The sequence below is a fragment of the Tyto alba genome, unplaced genomic scaffold (genome assembly GCF_018691265.1).
Source record: "Tyto alba isolate M040663 unplaced genomic scaffold, T.alba_DEE_v4.0 Super-Scaffold_2, whole genome shotgun sequence".
In the NCBI taxonomy this organism is placed as follows: Eukaryota; Metazoa; Chordata; class Aves; order Strigiformes; family Tytonidae; genus Tyto; species Tyto alba.
This window is the reverse complement of record NW_024881282.1, coordinates 4,236,134-4,262,197: the sequence shown is the minus strand read 5'-3', so window position 1 is coordinate 4,262,197 and position 26,064 is coordinate 4,236,134. Positions and strand designations below refer to the sequence as shown.

The following is a 26,064-nucleotide window of genomic DNA, read 5'->3' as shown; positions in this document are numbered from 1 at the left end:
GAGGAGTGTAAACACCCAGTCACAGTTCTACTGTTAAATAAATTGTTCCCTTCCTCCAGGCTGCTGGATTGTGAGTGCTGCTGGGTGGTGATCCGGCAGAGCTGACTGTGCTGGGTGTCCTGGTCCCCGAGGAGGTTCATCAAGGTTCTGCCCATGAGTTGTCTGCACTGGTCTTCCTGCCTAGCTAAGCAGACTCCATGGCTCACGGATGAAAATCAAATGAGCTGTACAGACCTCGTGCTGCTCTTGTTGTGCTGTTGGTGCAACCCTAAGTGGGGAAACTGAGGCGCTGGGTGACGGCTCCCCTGGTGTTAAAACAGGGGATTTGAGCATGGATCTTGTGTGTCAGACTATCCCTTCACTCTGAAGTGGATTCAAAAGTTTTCTGAGATGGATTATGCAGAAATGTGGCAGTGTTTAATTAGCCAGAAAGGATTTTCCTCTGGGAACAGCAGAACCACATTCTTAAGCGCAAAAATGGGCCAGCCCTGATACATTTGGATGCTGTACATAACTAAACAGAGAAACCTCTGGCTGGCGGCACGGAAAGCATCCTTTTTTCCCTTTTCCTCCCCTCCTTGCTGGGCTGTTTTGCTCCAAGTTTTGAACTTTAACACCCGCAGCTTGGGGGAGGGCCAGCGCTGGGGGCTTTGGCGTGATGGCCGTCTAGGGCCCCCATCCTTTGTCCGGGCTGAATAGCACTCTGCAGAGCTGCTGGGCAGAGGTATGTGATCTGCAAACCTCTTTTCTTCCCCTCTCTTGGCTGACGGACAGAGTCTTCCCTTGGAGACGGTGTTTGCTGTGGTGTGTTGCCCTCAGTGGGGCTTTGGGGCTAGAAGGGGTCCCCCATGCTGCGTCCCAATCTTCTTGTCTCCCCTTAACAGCAGGGCACAAAAAAACATTTAGGCATTCACCAGAGCAGAGAGGGACCCAAGCCAGGGCATGGTGAATTACACAAAGTAGGATTTATCTTGCAAGAAATATTTCCTCCCTTTCTGAGTGCTTTTTTTTTGTTGTTTTCACTTTTATTTTTTTTTTTTTTTTTTCCCCCAAGGGATTAATTCTTCTTCTTCCCCCCAAGGCAGGCTTTGAGCCATGGAAACATTTTTTTTTTGCCTCCTCACGATGGCTTTTCTATTGTGGGAGAGCAACTTCTTAGAAAGCCGCGGGCCACCCAGGGGCAAAGCCCGGGGCTGTGCCCCATGTGCTGCACAGGCCTGGGCTGCGCACATTTCTGCTGGTGATGTCGTATGGCTACAAGCACAGTGAGGACAAAACTCTTCCCTTCTCCCGTTGACCACACTGAAAAGTGGGGAGCAGCATTTCACCTCAATTTGGTCACTCTGAGTCTCCATTTTGAGTCTTGACCTGAAGGTATGAGCTCACTGATGCTCCTGTTTCCCTCTTCAGTTGAGCAAAATGACACCTAGGCATGGACATCTCTCTGCTGCCAGCTGGGACCAACATCTGGTTGAGTGGTAGAAAGTTTCCCTGTGGTCACAGCTGGAAGGTTGCTGTTCTTGACCACTTTTAGGGCTAATTTTTACCTTTTCCCACCTGTACTGCCCAGAGGAGGGATGCCAGCTTCCCCAAAGGTCTGACCATCCTTCTAGAGGGGACCCCCAAGACTGAGCTAAGGAGGACTGTAACAAGTTTTTGGGTTATATATCAGCTATATGAAGGAGCTCAGGGTCAAAGAGAGAAGGCACTGCTGATGGGTCTGGCATCAACAGGGCCAAACCTGCTTGTGCATCGTGCCCATTTCTGTGATGCTGGGAAAGTGCCCGTAGACCCTGTTCTCAGATCAGAGCTTTCTTATACCAGGAACCATGTGAATACACCCTGGGAAAGCCATTCCTGAAAAACACATCATCCAAGCCATTTCATATAGGTGAATTTTTCAGGCCCTGTCATAGCCAAACCGGGCCAAATCCACATTTTAGTACAGAGGAAAATATGGAAAACAGACATGAAATTACAAAATTCTGCTGTGTTTGCATCAGTATTTGCTGCTGGACTTTGGGACTTCTTTGCTATTCTCAGTCAAAATCCCCACTCCTGAATTACTATCAATAAAGCTGCCACCTGGGGCTAGGAAAGCACCTTGGGTTGGATGTGGGCCACCCTTTCCTTCCCTTGGGCCTGGAGCGTTCCCTCCCCAGAGCAGTGAGGGTTGTTGACCTTCCTGCCCACTCATCACCTGGACCCACCATGATGGAGCAGCTGCAGTTTTAGTCCTTGGGACCAGGGAGACCCAGGGCTGGTGTGGCCTCCTGGCCACTGAGCACACTGGGCTGGTGGCTATGGGTAGCCACCTTTGCTCAAGTGGCACAGTGTAAGTTTCTAGAAGGACAGCTGGGGATGTTGGAACTTTCTAGAAAGAAGGGCAAGTGCAACATTTCACAAGGAAGGTTGGGAGGGCAAAACATTCCAGAAGAAAAGCAGAGTGGGCTGGGAGGACCTCTGCAGAAGGTAGGTGTGGTGGATCTCTGTAGAAGGAAGTTCTCAGTCAAAAATAATTTAAAGCCAGACCCCACTGAACAGCTGTGCTGGGAATAACCTCCCGATCCCCCTCAAAGGAAAGTTTCCTAAGCAAAATCATCCCAGTCTATGTCAGATCCATCCTTCTGCTCCTTGCAATGGAGGGATGCCAGTGGTGCACAAACCTCTGCAGAAATGAAACCACCCGGCCCTTTTGGGAGGTTTCTGAGTAATAATAATGAACGGGAATATGCCTGAGTCCAGTTACAGATGTGGCATTTGTGCAAAGTCTTTCTCCACCCCTTCTTTTTCTTACTTTTTTTTTTTTTTTTTTTTTTTTTTTACATTACTATTCATCAGCTTTATTCAAAACACTCATTTTTCTCCTAGCAGGCGAGACGGAAAAGCTATTGTACACTGTGAGACCCTTTTACAAACATGATGATTTCCCTCTGCCTGTTTCCACATGAAGCTGAAAGCATTTGTATAAAACCCTTTGTAAACACGCTGAGGTTTGGCCAGTAATTTCCTGGGCACACATTTGTTAACATAACCTGCAAAGTGCTTTGAAGATGAAGAAAAACAGCTGTAATTTCTAATGACCATGATTACATTTAAAAGAGGTTTCTGCAAGTGGTTGTGGATAGTGACTCATCCCTAAGGACTGGACACTGGGGACAAACATGCTCAAAAACTGAGACACTATTAAAAGAGGTACCTTGAAGGAGTAAAGAGACACTGAACAGTTTTGGGGGAGGGTTGGGGTACAGGAAAAAGTAATCTATGCGGAAATGTGGTTCAACTTTGGAGCTTTGTATCCTATGACCGTCACTCTGGAATAAAGCCAGAGATTAGGGTACATTTTCTACCCTAAATTCTCATGGCTAATGTATGATTTTTTTAAGGTGAATAGATCCCACCTTGGAGTGAGGATTACTTCTCCATGCAGGGGTATGTGTAGAAACCTGGGGCTGGCAGTGGTGTTACCAAACCCGTATCACTCATCCCCAGGAATGGGGGTTCCTCGAGGGCTTGTCAAATTCACTACACAAAATTGATTGGTTGCCTCAGAAGATCTTCCCTTAAAGCATTTGCATGAGACCACAGATGAATCCTGGTCTCAGCAGGCACTGGGACTGAAAATTGAGCAGGCCACACCAACCATTTCCAGCACAGCTGCTGCTGGGTGTGTGACCTTTGGACTGTAATGCAAAAAGTCCTCTGTGGTGGGGATAAATCCCTGTGCAATCCTAACAGATACAGGATTTTGGCTGTATTTGTAGGTTAATTTGATAGAAATGTGTTTGATTACTTGTATCTGTTCAAAATGTGGTGACATATTACAAAATACAGGGCATTAACCTTGGTGGAAACCTCCCCACAGCTTTGAAAACCACAGCCATTGAATGTTGGACGTGTACTACAACAAATAAAATGGATAAATATATTCCCTGCAGTTGCAGGAACAGTTATTTCTTGTTAAACCCTTCTACTTCCACTTTCGTTCATTATTTCATGTGTTAAAACCTGTTGTTTCTTTGCACTAATGGCACCTCAAAGCCAACAGCTAATTAATTAATGAAATGTATTTTGCACATGTTTGTCTTGAGCTGCACATACTCCCTGGGATCCCACGCAGAAGTAAGGTATAATTAGGGCTTATAAAGGAACTGTTGAAAGTCTTAGTGATAGATTATAATTATCATCTGCCAGGGAAAGGAAAGGATATAGAGTATATGCCATTACATAGGGAGATTATGACTAGCTTTATTTTCTTTGATCCTTGTTCCTTTCCTGTGTTAAACCTCATTAATTCCCTGAAAAGAAACGGAAAGCGGATGATGGCAAAATAAAAGGGATCCTAGGCTGTGATCCAGAGCCTTGGGCAGAAATGCAGGTTTAAGTGATGCTCCATGATGAGCTTCTCTGGCTGGTAGAAAAGTCTGTGTGCAGCTCGTGATGATGGTGATCAACCAGTGGCTTGCTGGGAGGTTGATTTTATTCCTTTGTGTCTGTTGGTATGATGCTGTGGAAGACTCCCAGGTGGAAAGGCAGGAAACGATGCCCCAGAGGGTGGTGGAAGGGTACCAGAAGACCCCACGCAAGGGAGCTGTGGGTGCCAGGGGGGCTCATCTCAGACTCAAGGCATCTCACTTCCCTGTCATGTCACTTTCTCTCCAAATCTCTCAGAAATGGTGGTACAAGCAAAGTGGGAATCAGTCCTATCCCCTGCCTTCCTTACACCATCAGGATGCTCAAGGCAAGATGGCCATGTTCAGGTGCTGAGAAATGACCATCTCCATGTCCCTCACATGGCTCCTGGTACCCATATAATTTTTTTTTTTTTTCCAACTGTCTTCTTTCAGCGGACTGGGAAGTATGTTTGTAATATCTGGAAAGATCCCTGCACCGACCTGCCCACTTGTAGGATATTGTGTTGGAGAAAGCTGAGTAGATGCAGGGAAAAAGAAAAAATTACTTCAAAGGCCCAAGGAAAAAGCTATAGGGCAATGGCAAATTTGTCTGCTGTGCCTTTGCAAGATTAACATCCCAGCTCTACAGTACCAAAAAAGACAAGGGCTTTTTCTCCTTTCTTGTGCACTGGCATATCAAGCAAACTCCTCTTGCAGTATCTTCTGCATTCAGGCAGTGTGGCTGAATATATTTCCTGCTTTTTCTCTCCTGCTCCTTCCTCCATCATCCCCCCAGGCTATTTCTCATGCTTCTCCTCACTGTCAAGCAGTGGGAAAAGAGCAGCCCTGTCCAGCTGCCCTCAATTGTGGGGACTCTTATCTGCGAGCAGACAAAGTCTCTGTTTGCAAGGGAAAGACCTGAGGTCTCTTGGGTTTACCGAGCTGAAAAACATATGTTACTGCTTTCATGGCTCGCTTGCTAAGGAGTCCTAAACTTTGCTCTCCTACTGATTCATGTTTTCCTGCTTGCTCTTTGCTCCTGTGGTGTAAGGCCTCTTGCTATGTCCTGACAATGACTGAACTGCTCCAAATCTTAACGCAGACCTCCTGTCTTTTGGCCTCTGCATCTATCATATATTGCAGTGCTGTTTGCCCCTTAGGTTGTTGCTGGGTCCAGATGTTGAGATATTATCTTTTGTTAGGATCAGATTCTTGTGAATTCAAATGTTGCAATGTTTGCTGTGGTCTGAGGCATTGCAGATTCAGCCAGACCTCGGGAGAGATGTTATGGCTTCTGAATGCGCCATCACAGCTGTAACAGCAGGCTAGTAATTTATGAGCAAGGATGAAACCATGGGATGGAAGGTCATGGACAACCTGAAGGGTGACTGAGGTGTAAGGAGGGAGCTTGCATTAAATTAAACACAATTATCTGAACACATGGAGGTGCACCTGAGGGCAAGAACCTGGGAGGAGACATGAAGGTAAAAGGGAAGGAGTGATGCCTGTGTGAGAAGGACACAGATGAAGAGAAGAAAGGAGTGCCTGGAGATTTTAGTGCATTTTGATCTGAGAAGGACCTTTCTGGCTGCCCTTGTGTTTGTCTTCTTCATCCTCACATGGGATTTGTCACCGCTAAGAGAGGTTTCTCCTGGACTTCTCCTGGAGTGGCCACTGGAATGTTTGCTGATACCAGCAACAGCATAGTGTAAATGCATCACAGACACTTGCATCTTGCAGAGCTGCAGAGGGAGATGACTTCTTCCTAGGACTCACTGACTTCAGAGTGAAGTAGCCCAAATATTTGATGAGCTGTCCCTGGTTTTCCTGATCCCTGCCAACTCTTTGCTTTGCATCTATACACAAGCACTGCCTTTTGTCTAGTGCCTCAACCATGTCTTGTGCTTTGTTCCTCAGCAGAGATCCAGAAGTCCCCTACAACTGTGGGGCAGAGTGGCTCAAAGTCTTCCATTTCCTACGTGAGCCCTGTATGTTCAGAGGGAGCAGGAGCAGCCTTGGGTCAAGTTGTGATCTGGGGCTTGGCAGGGTGGTTTCTGCTTTGGATAAGAGCTTGCTGATCCCAGTGGATGTGGTACAATGGGTTTATTGTCTTCCCTTGTCTCTAGCCTCTGTTGGTCTCTGGATGTATTTCTGGATGGGTCTGGCAGGTGACTGCAAGGTCTTTTGTGCATAGCTATTTCTCTTTTGAGCAGAGGAGGACTTCAGCCACAGTAGCGTTCATTCCCTAGTCAGCTCATGTTGGAGAGGAAGAGCAGAAGCTGGTAAAGGATCGGAGAGAATGATGGGCTCCTTTTTATAAACAGCTCCAAAGAATCAGTTTCCTGGGTGTAAAATCTGTGAACTCAGATGCCTGAACTTAGGCCTCATAAGTGCCATTTCCCAAGGTTTGTCAAGAGTTGGGTGCCACCATGCCCTGAGGACTTTGTCTGGATTCAGCTCTTTGAGGTCTGAGCCCATGATGGATACCTAGCCATGGACTGGCATCTGAAAGAAGAGGAAAGAGGTTGTACCATGTTATTCCTTCTGTTGTTTGCAGTTTCCGCTGTACTGTCCCCTGTACGTTCAGATACTGCACTGCATCAGAGAGCTCCTGTACCCCAACCATACCTTTTTCTCCTGGTGCAAACAGCCTTCAAAACCCCAAGCTCCTGAAATGTGTCTGTAGCAAAAACACTTTGTAACTTCAGCCTATCATCACTGAGTAGCTAAGCATAATTGGCCTGTGGGGACCACATATCTTCTTAGCAGACCAGATTGTCCCGTGTAGGATGATATATCTCCATTTACTCGAGTGGAGATATGTCAGAAAGCAACTGTGTTCAACAAGATAAAAGTTCAGTCTAGGTTTACTGCCTTCATGGAATGCTTTGGCACTTTGCAGGCTGCAGAGGAGCATCTGGGCAAGGGAGCTCTGTCTGTTGAGACCTAGGAAAGGAGGGATGTGGTCTTCGGGCAAAGAAAGAGAAGATGCAGGGCAAGGAAGAGGGGTGGATGGATGTTTTGACAGTAGAAGCCAGATCCTAAAGCAGGAGACAGGTTATGCTCTTTGTTTCTTGATATGGAAGGTTTTATGAAGCTGCTTATTGCTGTGGTACTCTAAACATCTTGGCCAACATGATCATATGGGGCTTCAGGGGATGAGACATTAAGATTTTTGCTTGTCTGGCTAGTCTGGGAGGGTCAAAGTTTGGTGGAGGTGGTTGTGGAAAGGAGGCTGTGTTCCTCTTCTTTCCTCCTCAGCCTCCCCTGGAATGAAGGGTCCCTTTTCCAACAACCCCCAAGCTTGGAGAGATGACTTGCATGGGAAGACCAAGTCATAAGTTTATTAAATTCTTCATTATAGAGATACCCTTAAGTGCTCTGGTGCATAAGGCTGAAAACAACTTTCCCTTGCCACTGGGCGTGAGTCCAGTGTGAATTATTTAAGCATTCAGATGACCAAGGCCAAGGTTGTGTTTGATACATGAGAGAAACTGGATGCTGCAAGTGTCAAGTAGCCTGTGCTCTGGGTGAACATGTCTGCCCTGGAGGGGCTGTGAGTTGTTCACCACATCCTGTTATGGCTACTATGTGCTGAAAAACGTGGGGAATGCAAGGAAAATCCCAAATAGGTGACTATGGACCCCATAGAAGGATGCTCTGAGGAGGAGAAAATGTGAACTACAGGGAAAGACTAGAAAACCTGGGGTTGTTCAGGCTAGAGAGGGCTTAGGGGAAGACATCCAAACCGTTGTGAAATACATAACAGAGAAAAGGCTTAAGGTATTCTTTATATCCACCATGAACAGGGCATGAAGATAGTGGACTTAAACTGTGTCACAGGAGACTAAACATTGGGAAAAAACTTTAATGTTGAAACTAGTTTGGGCTGAATTAACCTGACTTGGAAGATGGTTGGATCTCCATCACTGGCAATTTTTGAGGGGGGAAGACTAACCTTTAGATTTAACACCTGACACGATGCTGCAACCTTCCAGATGGAGCGATCAGTGTTTTGAGGTCTCTGTTATCTCTGTTTTCCTGTCATAACCTATGTGCTCATAGGTAAATATTGATGTGTAAGCCTCATGCCTAGACCAGGAATGTGAGAAACAAACCTCATGGCCCTCTGTCAGCAAAACCGATGGGTCTGGTCCAGTGTCCTTAACTCCTGTTTCTGAAGGAGAAGGGTTGGAACAGGTGCTGTGGTCCAATGATAGGGGAACTCATGGTTTATGGATTCTCCTAGGGATCCTACCTCCTAGGAGGTAATAAATACTTCAACCCCATGGCACGTGACACCCTTCTGGTAAGAGCTCTGAAGGTTCAAATATATTCAGCAACGTGGCTGGGCTAACTTGGTAATTGCTGGGTTTATGCCAGGTTTACTCAAGGGCAGCTGATGAAGGCATCAGGATCAGCTGTCGTCTGCACTACTCACAGGTGGCATAATGCCCACACCCTGGTCTTTGCTCTGAGTAATTCAAGAGCAGGATCACCATCTTGCCACATGAGATTGGCATCAATTTTTTACTATGAGGTGACCTCCCAGTGCCCATATCCGATACTGCTGAGCTTCTAGGGGTGGCTTGACCCCACAATATTGAAGAGCATGTGATTCCCTGCAACTGCCTGGGATGGGCAGACATGTCTGTCTCAGGAAGGCATTCAGGGCATGGCATGCTTTGGCTCTGCTCAATTAATAGTGGTCCAAACAGAAACCACTTTTGTTTCATTTCTATCCTCTCTCCTTCCACCCCAACTGCCAATAGACACTTGGAAAGGGTACCAGGAATGCATCATTTCAGTTTTAACTTGTGTCTCATGTCTCTGTTTTATTTGTATTTTCTGTAAACTGATCAGCTTTTTGGGAGTGTCAATTTGCAAGGATTTATGCACTGATTTCTGCAAAGACACACTGGGCTCCAAGTTATTCACAAAAAATATTCGTGTATGTTTCATCCATGTCTACAGTGCAGCAAACTGATCATTTTTGTTCTTAAATGACTGTTATTGCATCAGATAAAACAGGGAAATCGGAGTGCCAAACTGGGATTTGATGCAGACATGCCTGGGTATGAACATGGTTGGTACAGGCTCAAGGATAAGATGGCACTTTTTAATGCAACAGAAAAAAACATCTCTGGATATCTCTATACTCTAAAGAAGGACTGCATAACAGTGCTTCTTTCTGTGCCCACACAAGGCTTTTGTAAATCTTTCCTTGCAGTCTTGATAACGCCCTGCTGGGTGAACTGATCTTTGCTGGTACAAACTCCTGTGCTATTTGCTTCTATGTTAACTACATCAGTTGCAAGCTACCACCAAGATCTTTGTTTAAAATCTTGATTATGAAGAGATGTCCCATGTGTGCATCTTTACAGCTACTCTTTCTACCCTTGAAAAACTGTGCCAAGTAAAGCTATTTAAGGCAAGAAATATCTTTTTCTTAAGGGATCAGTCTCTGAAGTGCTGTAGTTTTTCCAGGATAAGAGAGACATTTACCTCGAGAGTGTTCATCCCTTTCCTACCTGAACTAGTTAAACTGGTAGCAGGTTGCAGGTGGGTCACAGTGATGTTGAATTAATTCCCATGGCTAAGCCAAGGCTCAGCTTCATCTGACATAATTTTGGAATCTACAAGGAGTGCTTAAGTTTGTGATTTCATTTTCCAAAGCTCCCTGTATGGTCTAAAGAAGGTGGAGGTTCTCTCCGAGTTGATTCAAAGCACCTAAGTTACAACCAGGAGCACCACTGACTGCTGTGGGTACTTGCAATGGCCAAGTTTTTCTGTTAGACATCTCACTTAAGTTTGTAAAATTAGGTGGGGTGTCTTCAGCACCCTTTCCTGCTGGTCTCAGCATCTTCTTCGGAAAACTTCCTCTCTTCTTTCTGATATTAAAAGATAACTCAAAAGGAAAGGAGGGTTACAGTCTCCCCATAAAACTTGTGGTCTTGTTTCAGGAGGAAGATGAGATAAAGCCACTCAGATGGAGGCGAGTTCCACCAGCCTCAAGAGGCTCAAGTTTGGGAAGCTGAAGGTGGTACGTCGGCGCTTGTTACAGAGGTATGAGCACCAGCCCTTCATCTCCTGCCTGGCTGGTTTTTACAGCTGCCGATGGAAGCGGTACCAGCGCAGAAGGACCGAGCCTGGGAAATGCTGCTGCAAGACGGTAAATTAGCTCAAAATCAGCTAATTTGATTTCTGTGTAGGGACAAGTCAGTCCAAGCTGACAAGTGGTTGATGTCTTTGGCTAAAAGCATCCCTGCCCATCATCATTTGGAGCCCACTGAGATCTGTTGGGTTGTTGGATTTTGCTCTAAGTGCTTGATGTAGTGCTGTGTTTCCGTGGCAAGCTCAGTTTGTCTGTGCTATCGCGTAGCTAACAAATGTGTGGTGGCAGGAAAGGACCTTGCACCAAATCCTCCCAGTCAGTGAAACGTCTCAAAGCCAGAGGATCAAATTAAAGTAAAATTGAGGATGGGTGTGCCATAAGAATTACAAAGAGGGTTGCTGCATAGTGCAATTCCCCCTCATGTGAAGTGGTTAAAATCCTGTTCATTTGTGAAGTCATGAGATCTGTTTTCCCTGAAAAGAAATACTGCAGAGTTCACTTTTGAGGACATTCCCCTGGTCACAGGGGACAGGGAGGGAAATCCTCTTCATATTTACTTCAAGAAGTCCAACATCAAGCCACGTGCATTAGGGACAGACTAAAAGTATCTATGGTTTGCTGTGATTGCTTTGTGGTAAACAAGTCTCTGACCACTTGTCCTTCCTCTCCCTCTCCAGCGGGAATGTGTGTTTTTCCCATTGCTTGTTGGAGCTTTCTGCTTTTCTCTGGTCTTTCTGTACATGTGGGGTGAAGCAAAAAATGACTACAATAACTTTGACTGGTGAGTACCATTTTTTTCTCCTTTCCCACTCCTCAGGCAGGTCCCCAGGGAGAAAGGGAAGAATCATCATCACAAAAATTGTGAAAAGGGACTAAATAGCTGTTTCCTTTCCTTCTCCAAGCCTTTTCCCCCATCTCTGTTCACTCTGAATAAATGTAGTGGCTGGTATCAGAGGCATTGCACTAGCTATCTCACTGCGAAGAGAATTGCATGATCCCAGGCTCAAAAGTAAGAAATAACTGGCAGGAATTTATGCACATCCTTTTCTTCTGCAGTATGTAGGTAACAGTTATGCAAATCTGTCCCCTAAAATTAAATTAAAATAGCTCAAATAATATTATGGGGAGGAAAGGTGTAATAATGTTATTCCTCCTCACTGAGCCTATGAGTAAAAAGCAAAGCTTCCTTCTCTCTTTGGGCAATCCCTGTGCAGCTCCTCCAGCTTTCTGGTGTTTAATGCTTCAAAACCTGACTTAAATCTCCTTTTTCTGTGGTGCCCTACACAACTGCAGGCAGACAAGGTGGGTTGTTGGCCTGAGCCATGTCATCTTACTGTTTCCCCAGGCTGTCTTGCCTGCAGCAAGGTGCTGTGTCTTGCAGGCAGACTGGGAGCTCTCTGGAGCAAGGCCATCAGTTTGGTCCTGTATTTTACTACCCCAGCACATTGGAGTGTTAGTCTGGTGGTTAATATAATAATGGATTTGGGGAAGGAGGCTCTTAACCACTTTTTCATATTTCAGGGCATGTTATTTTTCCTTTCCTCTTTGTTTTACTGCTTTGAAAATTTCAAAATTTCAAGGAACAGGGCTGTTGTTCCCCTCCAGTCCCCATGTTAAACACAACTACTATTATAATATTTTATTGTCTTTTAGGTATAACTATGGGAACCTGGGCTTCTGGTTTCTCTGGTCTCTTGTTCTCCTGATTGTGGCTGCAATCTTGTTCATGTACATCACAATCTTATTGGTAAGTAATACTCCTTGTAAGCTCACCATGATTTATAGTCCTAAGAAGTAAACATAGGGATGGCTTTAATGTGTCAGACCAAAGCTCAGCCTAGCCCCACATATGATCCTTAGACAGTGGATATCTTGGGAAGATTGGGAACACAACGAGTGTTTATAGTACTTTCTCCCCATGTCCACAAGTGGATGACCAATTTCAGCTTTGAGGGGCTTTGAGCTATATGTAGTTTCTGTAATTTCCCTCAATGATTTCCCATCCATGAATGTGTCCAGTCTCTCCTTGAGCCCAAGGAAAGCCGAGCCAGCAGTGGCTGGATTTAGATTTAGAGGAAGCTAAAGATTGTTGCTCTGACAGTGGGCTAGTATAGGGCTCTGAGTCATGTAACTGTGGTGATATGTCATCAAAGCTGAGTTATTCCTCTAATCCTGAATAAAAAGGCTCATTAGAAGAAGGGGAACATTATCACTGAAGTTGCCTCGACTCACTCTGCTGGAGGGTTTTTCTCCAGTTAGACAGTACAGACGTGGTCACAAAACGCTACTGAAGTATATGCCCAAAGAGGCAGTGTTCCTGAAATCTTCACTTTTCCAAATCCTGTGAAATTTTCTCTAGGTTTCTGATCTGCTGTCTGCTTTGGTTACTGGAAACATATCAAAAGCAAGCATTTCCTAAAATTTCTACCTATTCATCCTTCTTTTCTGTACTTTCCTTCATAGTGAACCCCTTGAATAAAGGCAGATCTGTATCTGTGTTTCCACCTTTTGCATCGAGAGTTATAGGCTAAGAAATCATTTTAACTCCAGGGACTGGAGTCCACGTTCAGTCTCCTGCCTGCTCCAACCTTCATTTTTAAACACCAGGTGCTGATGGCGAGGTTGTGGCTTTAACTCACCTCTGTGACCAAGACAACCAGCTTTTATCATCAATTCCTGCTGTTCTTACCCATTCCCTGGTGTGTCATCATATAGTCAGTTTTTAAAATGCTCATGGCAGGGAATGTCTTTTTGCTTTTTTCATGCAGTGCCTAACATAATAGGTTTCTGGGGTCCTTTGTCCTCGCTGAAATACAAATAAATAATGATTTTATTCTAGTGCTAGCAAGAAAAAAACAAAGTGAGAAATAGGACTGCTACTTGGCCATGCCCACTGTGATTAATAGCATAGTAAAAGCTGTGGACTAACTGAGCTCTGAGTAAAATAAATAACAATATTTAATTACAAGGATTTTGTGACACCTTGGTGGCTCTAGGGCTCAACATGTAATATTCTGCAAAGCCTGCCTGGCTTTCCCAATGGCCATGGAATAGTGTGAGTGGTTTGGTGATTACAATGCTACTTTGGGCAACTCAGAGTTTTGCCAGAGATGTTCATGTGACATGGGTACCTCTGAGATCATACCTCAGCAGGCTGTGGATCTGAAGTCAACCTCAAGAACAAACTAATCCATCATAACACATGGTAGAAATAGGCTTTACAGGATTTCCTGGTCTTGAGGAGCCTGAAGATCCCTGAGGCTGGTGTTTCATCTTGGTCATGCTATGTCTGGATCCAAATATCAACCAGTGTCCAATCAGTGGACTTTCTTAGGGGAGTTTCATATCTGTGGCAACATGAATGTGATGATCGCAAGCTATCAGGGCAGGCAACGGGTATAGTAAAACCTGAAAGGAAGATGGAAAATATGAAGTGAAACTGGTGTCCTACATGATTCAGTTCAGACTTGGTCCCACTCTTCATTGTGTAGACACATCCTCCTCCTCCCCTCAGCAGCTCAGTTCTGTCTAATGAGGCTAACAACATTTGCTTTCCTCAGGAGAGTGGGCATGGTTAAACCTGGAAGAATACAAGTAGTCTGGATGCTATCAGACAGCTCTTACAAGAGAAATACTTCAGAGATTCCTCTGCTCTAGTGACAGCCCCTGCAGAGAGGGTCCATTTGTTCCTTGCTTTCATGAAGCTGTTAAGCAACTCACTCAAAGCTGTTGGGTATTTCTAAGGGCACATGCCCTCTTTGATTGCATCACCGTGTCATCTTGTCTCATTTGGCAAGACTGCTGCATGCATCTATGTTGAGCAGTGGGTGTTGGGGGACATGAGGCCCCACACCGTCAGAGCTGTTACATAAATAGGATTAGGTCTTGAAGTAAAGAGTAGCAAGAAAAGTAATCACCGCCACTATTCATGCTCTCACTATCTCAAAACATGCAGGGTCACACGACGGTCACATGCCTGCATGCAGGGTCTTGTGACAACAACTGTGGCTTGGCAATGCTCATTCCAGCAGGGCTTCTTTCAGAGAAGGACTCTACCCTGAATCACCCCACCATTGCTGTTTGCAGACCTTCCCTGTCACAGCATCTGGCTTTTCACCGTAGATTTTGATGAACCATTCAACAAAACACTAAGAGCCTTACAGGTTAAGAAGTGCAAATCAGCCCTTCCACATCTAAATAGATCTACCAGTATGGGTACTATATGGAAGCTGGGTTGTTCTAACACATTTCAGACAACTGATGGCCAAACTGTTTGCCTCCATGATGAATTACATCCTGTGTTCCAGCTGAACAGTGTTGGATGGAGACTGTCTCCACACATATTGCAGGAAGGACTAGAGACCTTCACCCAGGCAATGTTTCCTTGTGATGTTTTGCATCAGCAGCCCACCACATCAGAAAACTGAGCACCCTGATGCGCTTGTTGGAAAAGAAAGATTTTATAGCAATCAGTGGCTGGTCTGGTTTTGTTTGTAAACACCATGCTCTCTTTCTTAATGATGGCACCCAACTGGAGCTTGCAAGCCTGTTTCCATGACCTTATTGTGAACCACTGAAGCAAACACTCTCTTGACCACCATCCACCAGTGGCTGAACAAAATGCTGCACAAAAAAGCAGCTGCTGTCTGTACAAAGACGCTTGCCGTCCACATGTATCATTGTAATTTTTTCAGACAATCAGTTTCAATTAATTCAATTGTTATCACTCTCCAAGACAATTTTCTCATTCCCATTAGATCTAAAAGGTTAAGCTGATGGGTCTAATTGCAGGACTGTTCATGCTCAGTGGAGAAGAAAAACCTTTTTTTGTTCAGCCTTTCAAACAGATAATATTTTCTCCTCTGCAGTTCAACCATGTTTGTTCTAAGGCTTTTTGGGAGGTGACTCATGACTGTACAAAGTAAAGAGGTTCAGATGTGTTGTGTCCTCTCCATTCATAGCCTAAGAGCAAACTCAAAATAGTACATTGGCACTGAAGTTCAAAAAGTCATCTCAAACCTCCATCCCTAAGAGACTATTCTACCAGACAAGTTCTGAATCGCTGTACTTTTTCCAGACAGTGAATGTAAGGACCTGAATTCTGCTGTTATGAACATGTAAGTGAGCAGATGTTTCAGGTGACCTGGGTGTCTAAGTTCCTGCTTTCACATCCTTGTGGTGGTAGGCTCAGAGACTGCCTAAGCCTCACCAGCAATATTGAAACAAGTACAAGGTCATTCCCATGCTGAAGTAGAGTGGGGCGAAGCATCTATTGTCCATCCTTTCATCCTTTTACAGCATAACCTTGTGGCAAGTGCATCCACTCAGAAAGAGGGAGACAGAGGTGCAATCCTCCGTGCAGTGAATCCATCTGTCTTGCCATTGGGAAGCATCCCTTAATTGCCACTTTGCAAGTAAATGGTGGAGGGGAGACACTTCCACACCTCATACTAAAGAAGAGAAGAATGCAAGTGTTGGAGGCTGTAAGATTCAGAGAAATGACAGGGCTGGCAAGAAGGACCTTGGCTCTAGCCTTAGCAATACTAGTCAGAAACATACTGGTCACCTAAGCCCATGTTTGATTACTTGTAATAGGTAAACCCAGGATATATGTGGAAGCAGTTTGGAGGAGACAGACCTACTGATGCTGGTTGTCCCTTTGCCTGAGGAAGCAGTTCTAGGTGCAAGCATGTGGGACATTGCTAAAGGCAGCTGCTCTCTGTGGAAGAGCATGTTGGACAAGTCCCGAGGCAGCTTTTGAGGTGTAGGATGAAACTAGATGATTGTGGCTTGAGATGTTAAGCTTCAGGGGTGCACATGACATCAGCTCACTGGTCCAGCAAGATGTTTTCTCCTACAGTAACCAGCGGTACAACTGCAAGAGTTCCTTTTCACCCTCTGAGGATGAAACCTGGTGATTATTCTTGTAAACTGATAAGGAGATGTTGTTTCCATCCATGAAAATGAGCTCACTTCCGATGTCATTCAGAGATGTGATGCATCATTCATACAAAGGCTGTACTACAGTAGTAGGTGAGAGTCTGGCTGAGCATGGCCTGTGAAATAAGTATTTGGCTGTACTTTAGGCAAGGACCAGGTCTTTGTATAACATTGCTTGCAGAAAAGAGGCAAAGTGTCTTTTATCTTCCTTTTTCTGAAATAGCTTATTTAAATGGGGCTGGTTTAAGGTATTTAGCAGTAATTCAATCCTCTCTGAACTGCTCCTATGGTTACTCATCATGCACTAGGTATAGGGTTTGATTAAAGGAGGCTAACATGTCAATAAGCACTTAAATGCTGATCTGAATACTCTGCTGTGTTTATATCATGCATCAAATCAGTGTGATCCTGGAAAGAGAGTGTATTTGGAGCTGGATGGGCAAGAGCTTACATTTTTTGTAGTTGTGTTTTGGGAGAGAAGAGCTTCTTCCCCTACAACTATATGTCCTGTTTTCATACAATCCCACTGTGCTACAGTCTGAAGCAACCAGAATCATAAATGATTCTGCTCAGTGGAACACTGATGTCTAGTAACAGATACCTTTCTTTAAACCCAGATATCTTGTGATACTTCTTCCCAAATTGTCCCTTACAGTGGTTGGGAAGCTTGCCCCATGCAGTCAGATTCCTGAGCGTTTTCATAGCAGCAAGATATTTCTCTTGGTGACGTTCATCACCAGGTTCATTGGTTGCTTAGATCTGGAACAACTTGAAGAAACTCTTCATCAGAGCTATGGACTGTTTTTCCTTCTTTTTTTCTTGGTGTTCAAGGCTTCTTGGGTTGTCCCCTGCCCTGGCTGGGGTTTGCACTATGCCTCACAGGAACCGTCCCCAAGGGCTCCAGCTTGCCTTTGGAGGGAAGGAATGTGCAAGCCACCAAAAACTAGTCTTTTAATCTCCAAGACAGTTTGACCTGTTCTGAGATGTGCCTTTCTCTTGCATTTCCTGTGATTATGGTGGAAGTGTTGTCTCCTTTGCTGTCTGCTCTGTATTTTTGTGGTGCCTTGGAATCATTTTTTATTCCCTGACCTCTCTCCCATGCTTGATATGCCTCTAATCACACAAATGCACAGAAAATAGGCAAGGTTAGTGCTGTATTGGTTCATACCATAGCAGTTGACCCTGGTCATCATTCCTCTTTCAGAATTCGTACTCACAAAGAAAAGTCATTGAAAGTGTGTATTCCAAAGTGCCAAATTATCTGTTACCCATGAAAGGGCTTTGATCCTGCAGGGCAGCCTTTGTCTGTGCTTGGCCATTTCAGAAGCACTTTTACTGTAGAAATAAACACTTGTCTCCATACACTTGTCCTGCTAACAGCCTTGACATTGTGCAGGAATACCTAATGTAAAGTGGCTTCCCAATGCAAAAATAATTTCGGAAGTACCTCACTGAACACATTTAATCGTCTTCTTCCAAGATGCAAACAATCTCTTCTTGATTTCCCAGGTCCTAGCGATGTGCTTGCTTGCAGAAGGTCAGCAGCTGTACCTACACTGGAGTCACAAGGTGAGGAGAGTAGGGGCTTTTTGGTAACTCTAATCCACGCTTTAAAACAATCGAGTCTGTGGTGTTTCTCTGCATGAAAAGCATCTTAGATTATGGGAGAGGAGGAAGCAAGGGAAGAGGTTAATTTTAGGAGACTTCAGATACCCCTAAGACTGATATCTCCACCTGAGCTGATCACCTGATCTCCCTTCGCAGTCAGTGAAGGGAAATGAATCCTCTGAGGTTGCAATTCGTCCAGCTGGTCATGGACATCTAAATTAAGATGAGATGAATCACACTTAAAGTACTTTTTTTCCCCACTGACTCTAAACGGAGCCTGCAGTGACTCATTCAGGTGAAGGTGTCTATATTTGACATGTCTACATGTGGTAACATGAAAACAAAAGCAAAGTTTTCATGACAAGCACAACATAATGTTCTGCAGCAGGCTCCAGCAGCAGTGGAAAAAGTGGCTGCTATCTCTGAGGAAGAGAAAGCTGGCTTTTCCAAGGCATCCCGGTGTCTTATGCCTTTTGGTCTTTGGGGGGATTTGGGAAATGCCACCTGGAGTTTTGAAGGTGCAGAAACAAATCCTCGGAGAGCTGTTGCTGCAAAATGATGCATTAGAATCACCTTTCTTAATAAATTCTTGAGGCTATGTGAGGCATCTAACAAATAAACATCTAGCCATGCAATTTAGGGGAGAATGCAACATGATTGCAAATCTTGCGGTGGAAGGGACTAGCTGAATGTGCAGATACTCGATCCTGTGTTTCTTCATTTAAATAATGGAATCACAATCACCTTTGCTACTGAAAATTGGCTTCCAGAAAAATCAGAAAGACATAGAAACATTTAAAAAAAACCAATGAAGACTGCATCCCTGGGTGGAAGAGATTAGGGATGGATTATTAAGGTGTTGATCTGTAGGATTCCCCTGAAGAATGTTTAGGGCCTTGCTCCTATTTCTACTTGCACTTAGTTCTCAGCAGATTGATGATGTACCAAGAAGAGCCTGCCAACACTACTGTGCTGGTACCAAACTGAGCAAGAAGCTGAAGAATAGTTTGAGCTACCTCTTCACTTTTCTGGTTAAAAAGTGAACTCAACTCTCAACTATGGAAGTGTTTACTGCTGCTGCTGAAGCCTGTGGCAAAGCAGCTCGTAGCATAAGGAAGTTGTGTTGCTGTCTCTTTTGGGTGGAATTCACTAATTCTGAATTTAGCCATCTGCAGTTTAGGGATTTAATGTAAGCTGATCATCTAGGCTCCATCTACATCAAGAGAGAGAGAGAGAGATACCTTTCATCATAAATCAAGCAGGAATGGATCACCTCTGGAAATTCCTCTCTTTCTCCAGTGGTTATAAAGGGAGCCCTGAGGTCTGACTTAGTTGGGTACCCAACTCTTAATATCACTCTTGCTTACAGGAAAGCCAATTGATAGCACTGTTGGCTGGGTTTTAGTCTCATTGGATTGCTTGATCTCTGAACTGGCATAGTCCAGCTCATGCATCCTAGATTTATCAAATCCAAGCTGCTTAAATAAGCCTATGAGTCAAATGGATGACACACCCTGTGCAGAAATGCTGACGCTGATTTATGCCTTTGTCTCCTCAGATTGGGACTTTTCTTGTCCTTGGCTTCTCTATCACAGCCCTCTTCATATTATCGGTACTCTGGGGAGATCAGTGGAATACTGTCCGCCTGTCATTCCAGGTAAGTGTGGCTGGGAGGTTTGTTTGAAAGAACAACTTGTTTATAGAAGTATTTTGTGGTAATTGATAGAAAATACTCGCTATGGTGGATGTTTTTCACATGGGTTTTCCTGGCAGTGAGTGTGGTTTTGGGTAAACTTTTATTATGACTTAACATTTCCTGCTGGGAGAAAGGACGCCAAGACCTGAGGTTGAGTTTCAAGATATCTGATATAGCATGTCTCAGTTTGGGAAGTCATATCCTTTTTTTTTGTTTGTTTGTTTTTCCAAAAAAATACTGTAGGTGCTCATTTGTTGTAGGTGTTAATTTGCAGGTGCTCAGGGCCGGTAAAGCAGACCCCTTAGGGGGTAGGGTTGCTAGAGCAAGAACTTGCTCCCTAATCAGCTCTGCCAGTTCAGCAACTTCAGCATTAGCACAACTTCAGTCTTTTGTGATTCAGAAGAGCTTAATCTCCTGAGGGCAGGATACAGCTGAGTTTTTGGGGACCAGGTAGGGAATGCTGGTGTCAGGTGGGACAACATGCTGGATGCAGGAGGTCACAGTGCACGGTCTGATGGCCTCCTCAACTCTCACCAGAACTGAAGATGGAGGCAAGAGCTGCCCAGTGCTGTTTAGTGTTAGAGCACCCAGGTCTCCAAACATATTGGGAAGGAAGAAGTATGTAGCCTTTGACTCCACTGCTGCCATGCAGATGTTACTTGGGCCTATCACCTCTCTCCCATGTGGCTTACTGCTTGTGAATGTTGGGAGATCAATGCATATGGAATGGAAGAGGAATCACAGATGTGGTGTTTGTAGGGTGTGATTAATTGCACATTTGTGCTCTACAGAGTTTGATAACCATTGGGCTATGCACTGGCAAATGTAATGAGAAATCACCAGCTTCTGCTCCCCCTTACAGACTCCAGGGGAGGTAAGGGAGGAGACAGAAGAGCCTTTGGATTCCCCACAGGTGCTGTTTATTTTGGTTGTTCATGCCCTTTGAGATGCTTCACATGGCCTCCCACTGCTGTTCCCAAAAGACATGAATCTCTTGTAGATCCTGTGTCATGTCCATTAGCCCTGTGAAGCTATCTCAAATAGCCTGGACATCTCACATGGCACCTCTGTTTATGCAACTGAACCCTGCCTCTGATCAAAAGCTGTTGGTATCAAGTGACTGGGACAGAGAGTATCACATGCAGTAACATCTCTCAATGATTGCTGCTTTCTTCAACCCTTCCAGTTTAGAGAATCATGCATGGGCTAAGCAGTAAGAAAGGCTTGCACCTGGATAGGTTTTTGGTTTTGTTTTGTTTTGTTTTTTTTTTTTTTTTTTTCCTAGCATATACCTTAATAACTCCCAGTCCTAGATGGAACAGAAACCACGGGGGTCTGACAATCGTGAGAAAGTGGTGGACTGGTTTCTTTGACAGATTTGCCTAGTTTTATGGAACGTGTGTCATTCAGTGTCTATACAAGTAACAAAATATTTCTGCTTGGTTTCCAGCTCTGCTCATGCATTCACGATGAGCACAGAAGAGATTCTTAGCTTCTGATCTTCTTATTTAATCTTTAGGATAAAAGAAATCAAGTCCAATTACTATATATGCCCAGCAATAGGTATTATCTAATATATCATAAGCAGTAGATGAATATATTGTTTTGTGTTAGTAAATCAAGAACAATATCTACACATTGAGTTAAAAGTTATGAGAAAAAATGTAATTAATGCAAGTGAATTAAATGCTTTGAAATTAATTATTATTTTTTTAATATGTGAAACTAGGTACAGCAAGGTGTATAGGAGTCTAATAAAGTCCATGATAAAACATACCAGATTAACTACTTCTCTTATATCACAATAGTTAATTCTATACAGATATAAATACCACATTTTATCACTCAGATCTGTTGACATCAGTTAAATGATTTAGCTGCAGCGTGGTACGGAGATGACTGTTACCTGGATGGGATTGGATTGGGCTAGGTTGGATTAAACTGGCTGCTCCCTGGAAGATACTGACAGATTATGGCATAGCAGTAATGGCAGTTATGTCCTCATGGATGAGGGCAACCATGTCTCTTTCGCTTGATTTAGGAGAAAGGATAGCTGTGTAGCACAATGAGGAGCACTCCTCTGCCTGGGGAACTGTCCTGGCTGGGGGCACATCTCTCTCCTCCAACTCCAGAATTGTTTGGTGGATCCAACACAAGTGCAGGAGAGAGGTTGAAGTGCTGGTATCTGCAGTAGGAGCCCATCCAGGTGGAAGGCTGTGGCTGTGTTGGGGTTTGTTTCCATCTATCACACTTCATCCTTTGACTAAAATCCTTTTCTCTCTTTGCTAGATCACAGCTCCCTATCTCCACATAGGAGCAATAACCATCATGGTCCTCCTCTCCTGGCCCGTGGCTCTTCATACCATCAGAGCAGATAAGAAAGGTACAGTAGCTCTGCTTCCTGTTCCTTGTATGACAGATGTATATTAGTGTGGGAGAACAGGTGTGCAGGAACCCTTTCCTCCCACACCTGCACTACAGCTGGAGGAGACTTTTAAATTCTGTGTATCCCAGGGAAATTAGCAGGGCTGGAGCTTGGGCTGTGTACTGTCTTGTGGCTGTCCAGGTGCGTTACTGGTTTGCATGATCCCTTGCACAGTTTTGACCTATACCAAGGCATTGACCTGCCTTTAGATGGAGGAGATCAGCAGAAGCACTCATGTTCTGAGTCATGCATGGAAATTTGCTCAGCCCTCTGTGGGAGAAAGCAGCCAGTGACAGTTGACCACTGATAGGAGCCAGAGATAGTGGGGGGAGTGTTTTTTTGTCATCTCCTAGTGTTATCCCACAGGAAGTTGCTGTCCAGTTCCCAGAAATGTGACCAAGTAGTCTAAGGACACAGTCAGATTCCAGGAATAACTGCAAAAGAGTCTGGCTCTGGGACTGGCTGTTTTTCTCTGACCTAGTCTCTCCATATAGCCAAAATTATCTACATGACACCCATCTACAAATGTTGATTTGTAATAAAAATCACAGACAGAATGGACTGGTGAAGGCATTTATTTCCTGGCCAGGATTTTTCTTATTGAACTAAAGCTGTGGAGGTTGGGGGCGGGCATATGCTGAGACTCTAGATATTACAGTCCACCATGCCTAATGGACTCTCAGCTCAATACATCAGCTTGATGTAAGCCCAGGTTCCTTCAGAGCCACTGCCACAATGTGCTGAGCGGTGGTTGTACCCATTCAAGAAAGAGATGTTGGTGCATAGGTGCTTATTTCTCAGAGGAACTGTTTTGTTCCCTGGGGTGAAGGATCACTGGGCCTCTTGGGCAATGTGTCAACAGACTGCAGAGAAGACTGTAGACTGTAGGTAATGAGTTGGTGAGTTTCTGAGATACAGTGCCCATGCAGTCAGAGTCCGTAGGATACTGTAGGTCACACACACAAGGTCACTGACAGCAATCTGTATGAACCAGGGAAGTATTCACCTTAAGGGGACATAACATGGCTGAAGGGGAAAAGTTCCTCCTCTTCTTCACTGTGGATGAATCTTCAAAATGTTGCTTGTTCTTGTCTGAATAAGAAAAAAACCCCAGCATCCTCCTGGTGAGGATTGTTTTTCTATAGATGAGGGATATTTCATTACACCACCTCTAAATGAAAAGAAATTAAAGACATGTCTTGTTGTAAGGCATAGTGAGATGTAATTAAAGCACAAAAGCTGCAGTCCTGACTTAGCCCACATCCTTGTTTTGACCAGTTTGTTTTCCTGGGTTGCATTGTTTGGAGAGAAAGTGAAAATTAGGGGAAGGAGGGATGAAAAAAGGGATGGGACAAAACCCAGCAGCTACTTAGCTTCAGGGCTCTATTGAAAGTCAAGCCGCAAGGCAAACCTGTACATTACCACATGGATTAACTCTAGCCTTCCTCCTTCAAATTCTTTCAGTTGTTCAGGTGATAATTGTTGGTCCATACCTGGCTATCCTTCTCTTTCTTTTCTTGATACCTCTGGGGATGTACTCTCCCTGCATCAGAGAGATGGGGACACTTGGACCAAAGCCAGCCCTCATTGGACACCGTGGAGCACCAATGGTAGGTCTGGAGAACTTATTTTACATAATTTCTTCATCCTATGTTTTGCTACCTTCATCATCATCATCATCATCTGTTTTTTTTTTCCATTAAATCTGTGGAGGGTGGAAGGGGAGAAATTTCCATATGTAACTACATGCTAAAGGCATCACTGCATGGGTTTGCTAACAAGAATAACACCGTTCCTGAGAGACAAGATGGGCTTGGTGGCTAGAGTGGAAGAAAACAAACAGTAGACTTTAACAGGATAATGATGTTCCTTCAATAAAAACCAGGGGTGTTGCAAAGAGACAGAAAGTACTTACGGAGTCCTTCAGACTGTGTTTGAAAATAGTCTGTTCATGCGCCTTTTTTTTTTCAGCTGGCACCAGAAAATACTGAGATGTCATTTCAGAAAACAATTGAACATGGTGGGGATGGTCTTGAAACAGATGTCACCATTAGGTAAGGGGAAAACATCACGTCTCACAGAATATACACTGCTGCTTCTAAGAGTTGTCTTTGGAGACATGCAACTCGAGGCAATTGGGTTTTACCGATGGCTGGGACAGAGTCCCTCAGCTGGCATGTGATTACAGGGCCTGTAGAGCATGGCTATTCTTGGGCAAGTCGATAAGCTGTAGCTATTGATTTAGCAATCATTTCTACAGTATATTTTAAATGCTTTGCAGAGTATAAAGACAAGTGCCTATGCTAGTATGACTTCCAGGCCACAGTGAGGGTTGTATCAGGCCTACAAACCAAGAGAAAATTGTGTTCAGGCTTGCGACAGCACTGCCCTAATTATTAGATCTTTAATTGCTTTTGTTTGGGGAACCTATTACCATGAATTGCTAACATATTGTGCAGAACGAGCAGTTTCCAGGCACTGAATGAGAAAAATACTGATGCTTAGATGTTCTACTAATGTAGACCTTCCTATGAGAATATTTTGCCTTTCCATCACTGTCTATTTAGACTTCAGTCCTCTGAAAACCATAGAAACACTTCAGTGTCAGCAAAAAGAGGTTTCAGCTATAAGTTATTATCCATTTTTGGGGGGCCTAGCAGGCACTATCTCCACTTTGCCCCTGAGGAAACAGGCACAGACAGGCATGAATTCTCCAAGGTCACACAGCAGTATTTAAGCTGGAAATAACCTGATATCTTGAGCCTCAGCCTTCTTCCCTATCCCACCCTCTGCACTGATGGAGGCCATACTGCTGCATTCACAGTGGCCGACATATTATTCTGATCTAGCATGAATCTGCTTAAGCCATGAACAAACCTGCACCCCAGGTGACCTTAATTGTTGCTTTCCAACAGCTATGATGGGGTTCCTTTCCTCATGCATGACAGCACCTTGAGGAGGACAACTAACATCAAGGAGGTCTATCCCAATCACACTGCTCAAAATGCGGCATTGTTCTCCTGGGATACCCTGCAGGAGTTGAATGCTGGAATGTGGTTCCTTAAGGTAAGTGCCATATAGGACTATCATCAACTGGATGTAGAAGACACACCAGCTGGCTACTACTTAATAGTATGAATATTAGGAGAGAAACTACAGGTTGAGCCAAGATTCAAAGAAGTAGAAATCCTTCAGTTGGGGTCTCCTTGCTTTGTCCAGTTGGACTTAAGGCTTAGAAGACCTATAACAACTGGCTGATGGGTGTTCTTGTGGCTACTTATCATGGCAGCAGCAGCACACATAGGCTGGGGGATGAAGACAAGAGCTACTTGTGCAAGGTGTTGTGGATAATAGTCACAGCTAACATGGTGGGACAGAGAAGCAGAGCAGAGCTTAGCTGTGAACTATGTGATTTAGGTCCCAGAAGCAGTGTCGTCACAGCCTGGGTTAATTTTCCCTGTTTCTCAGGTAGAAGAGTTAAACAAAGTAAAATATCCTTACTTACTGAGGGATGATGTAAAGCTTTTTCCCTCAGAGGTATGAGTTTTTTGCATGCATCTGACTCCCAGAGTCAACTGCCTGATTGATTTCCTTTTTTATATCTGTTTATTTCTAGGACAAACCATTTTCATGCATGGGCTCACTGTCAAGGGCAGATCAAAACCAGGCAATGAATCAGTCAATTTACAAGCTAAGTAATTTCTTGCGCCTTGCGGACAGTCAGAATAAACTTGTGATATTTGATCTCTACCGCCCTCCAGAGAAACATCCTTACAGGAACTCATGGATCAACAGAACCCTGGAAGTCATCCTCAATGAGTCAGGAATTAGACCCAATCTGGTAGGGTGGCCTCAGTCCTCCATATCCCTTTTTCCTTGCTCTTCG

General features: G+C 44.4%; 1 protein-coding gene across 3 annotated transcripts in view; it reads left to right on the top strand.

Moving 5' to 3' along the window:
- The window catches only part of GDPD4 (glycerophosphodiester phosphodiesterase domain containing 4), a 38,000-nt gene that overhangs the window by 4,900 nt on the left and 7,036 nt on the right, over positions 1-26,064 (top strand). For 2 of the 3 annotated variants that reach the window (XR_004406828.1, XM_032991163.2), the window contains exons 2-11: positions 10,358-10,566; positions 11,187-11,290; positions 12,163-12,256; positions 17,959-18,018; positions 19,616-19,714; positions 22,043-22,136; positions 23,643-23,788; positions 24,150-24,232; positions 25,094-25,244; positions 25,795-26,019. Coding sequence is in view for 2 of the 3 variants with exons in the window: in XM_032991163.2 (XP_032847054.1) it covers positions 10,384-10,566; positions 11,187-11,290; positions 12,163-12,256; positions 17,959-18,018; positions 19,616-19,714; positions 22,043-22,136; positions 23,643-23,788; positions 24,150-24,232; positions 25,094-25,244; positions 25,795-26,019 (1,239 nt within the window). In the remaining variant the exon portion in view is untranslated. The remainder of the gene's footprint in view (positions 1-10,357; positions 10,567-11,186; positions 11,291-12,162; positions 12,257-17,958; positions 18,019-19,615; positions 19,715-22,042; positions 22,137-23,642; positions 23,789-24,149; positions 24,233-25,093; positions 25,245-25,794; positions 26,020-26,064) is intronic. The other variant, XM_009975582.3, reaches the window with a different exon arrangement.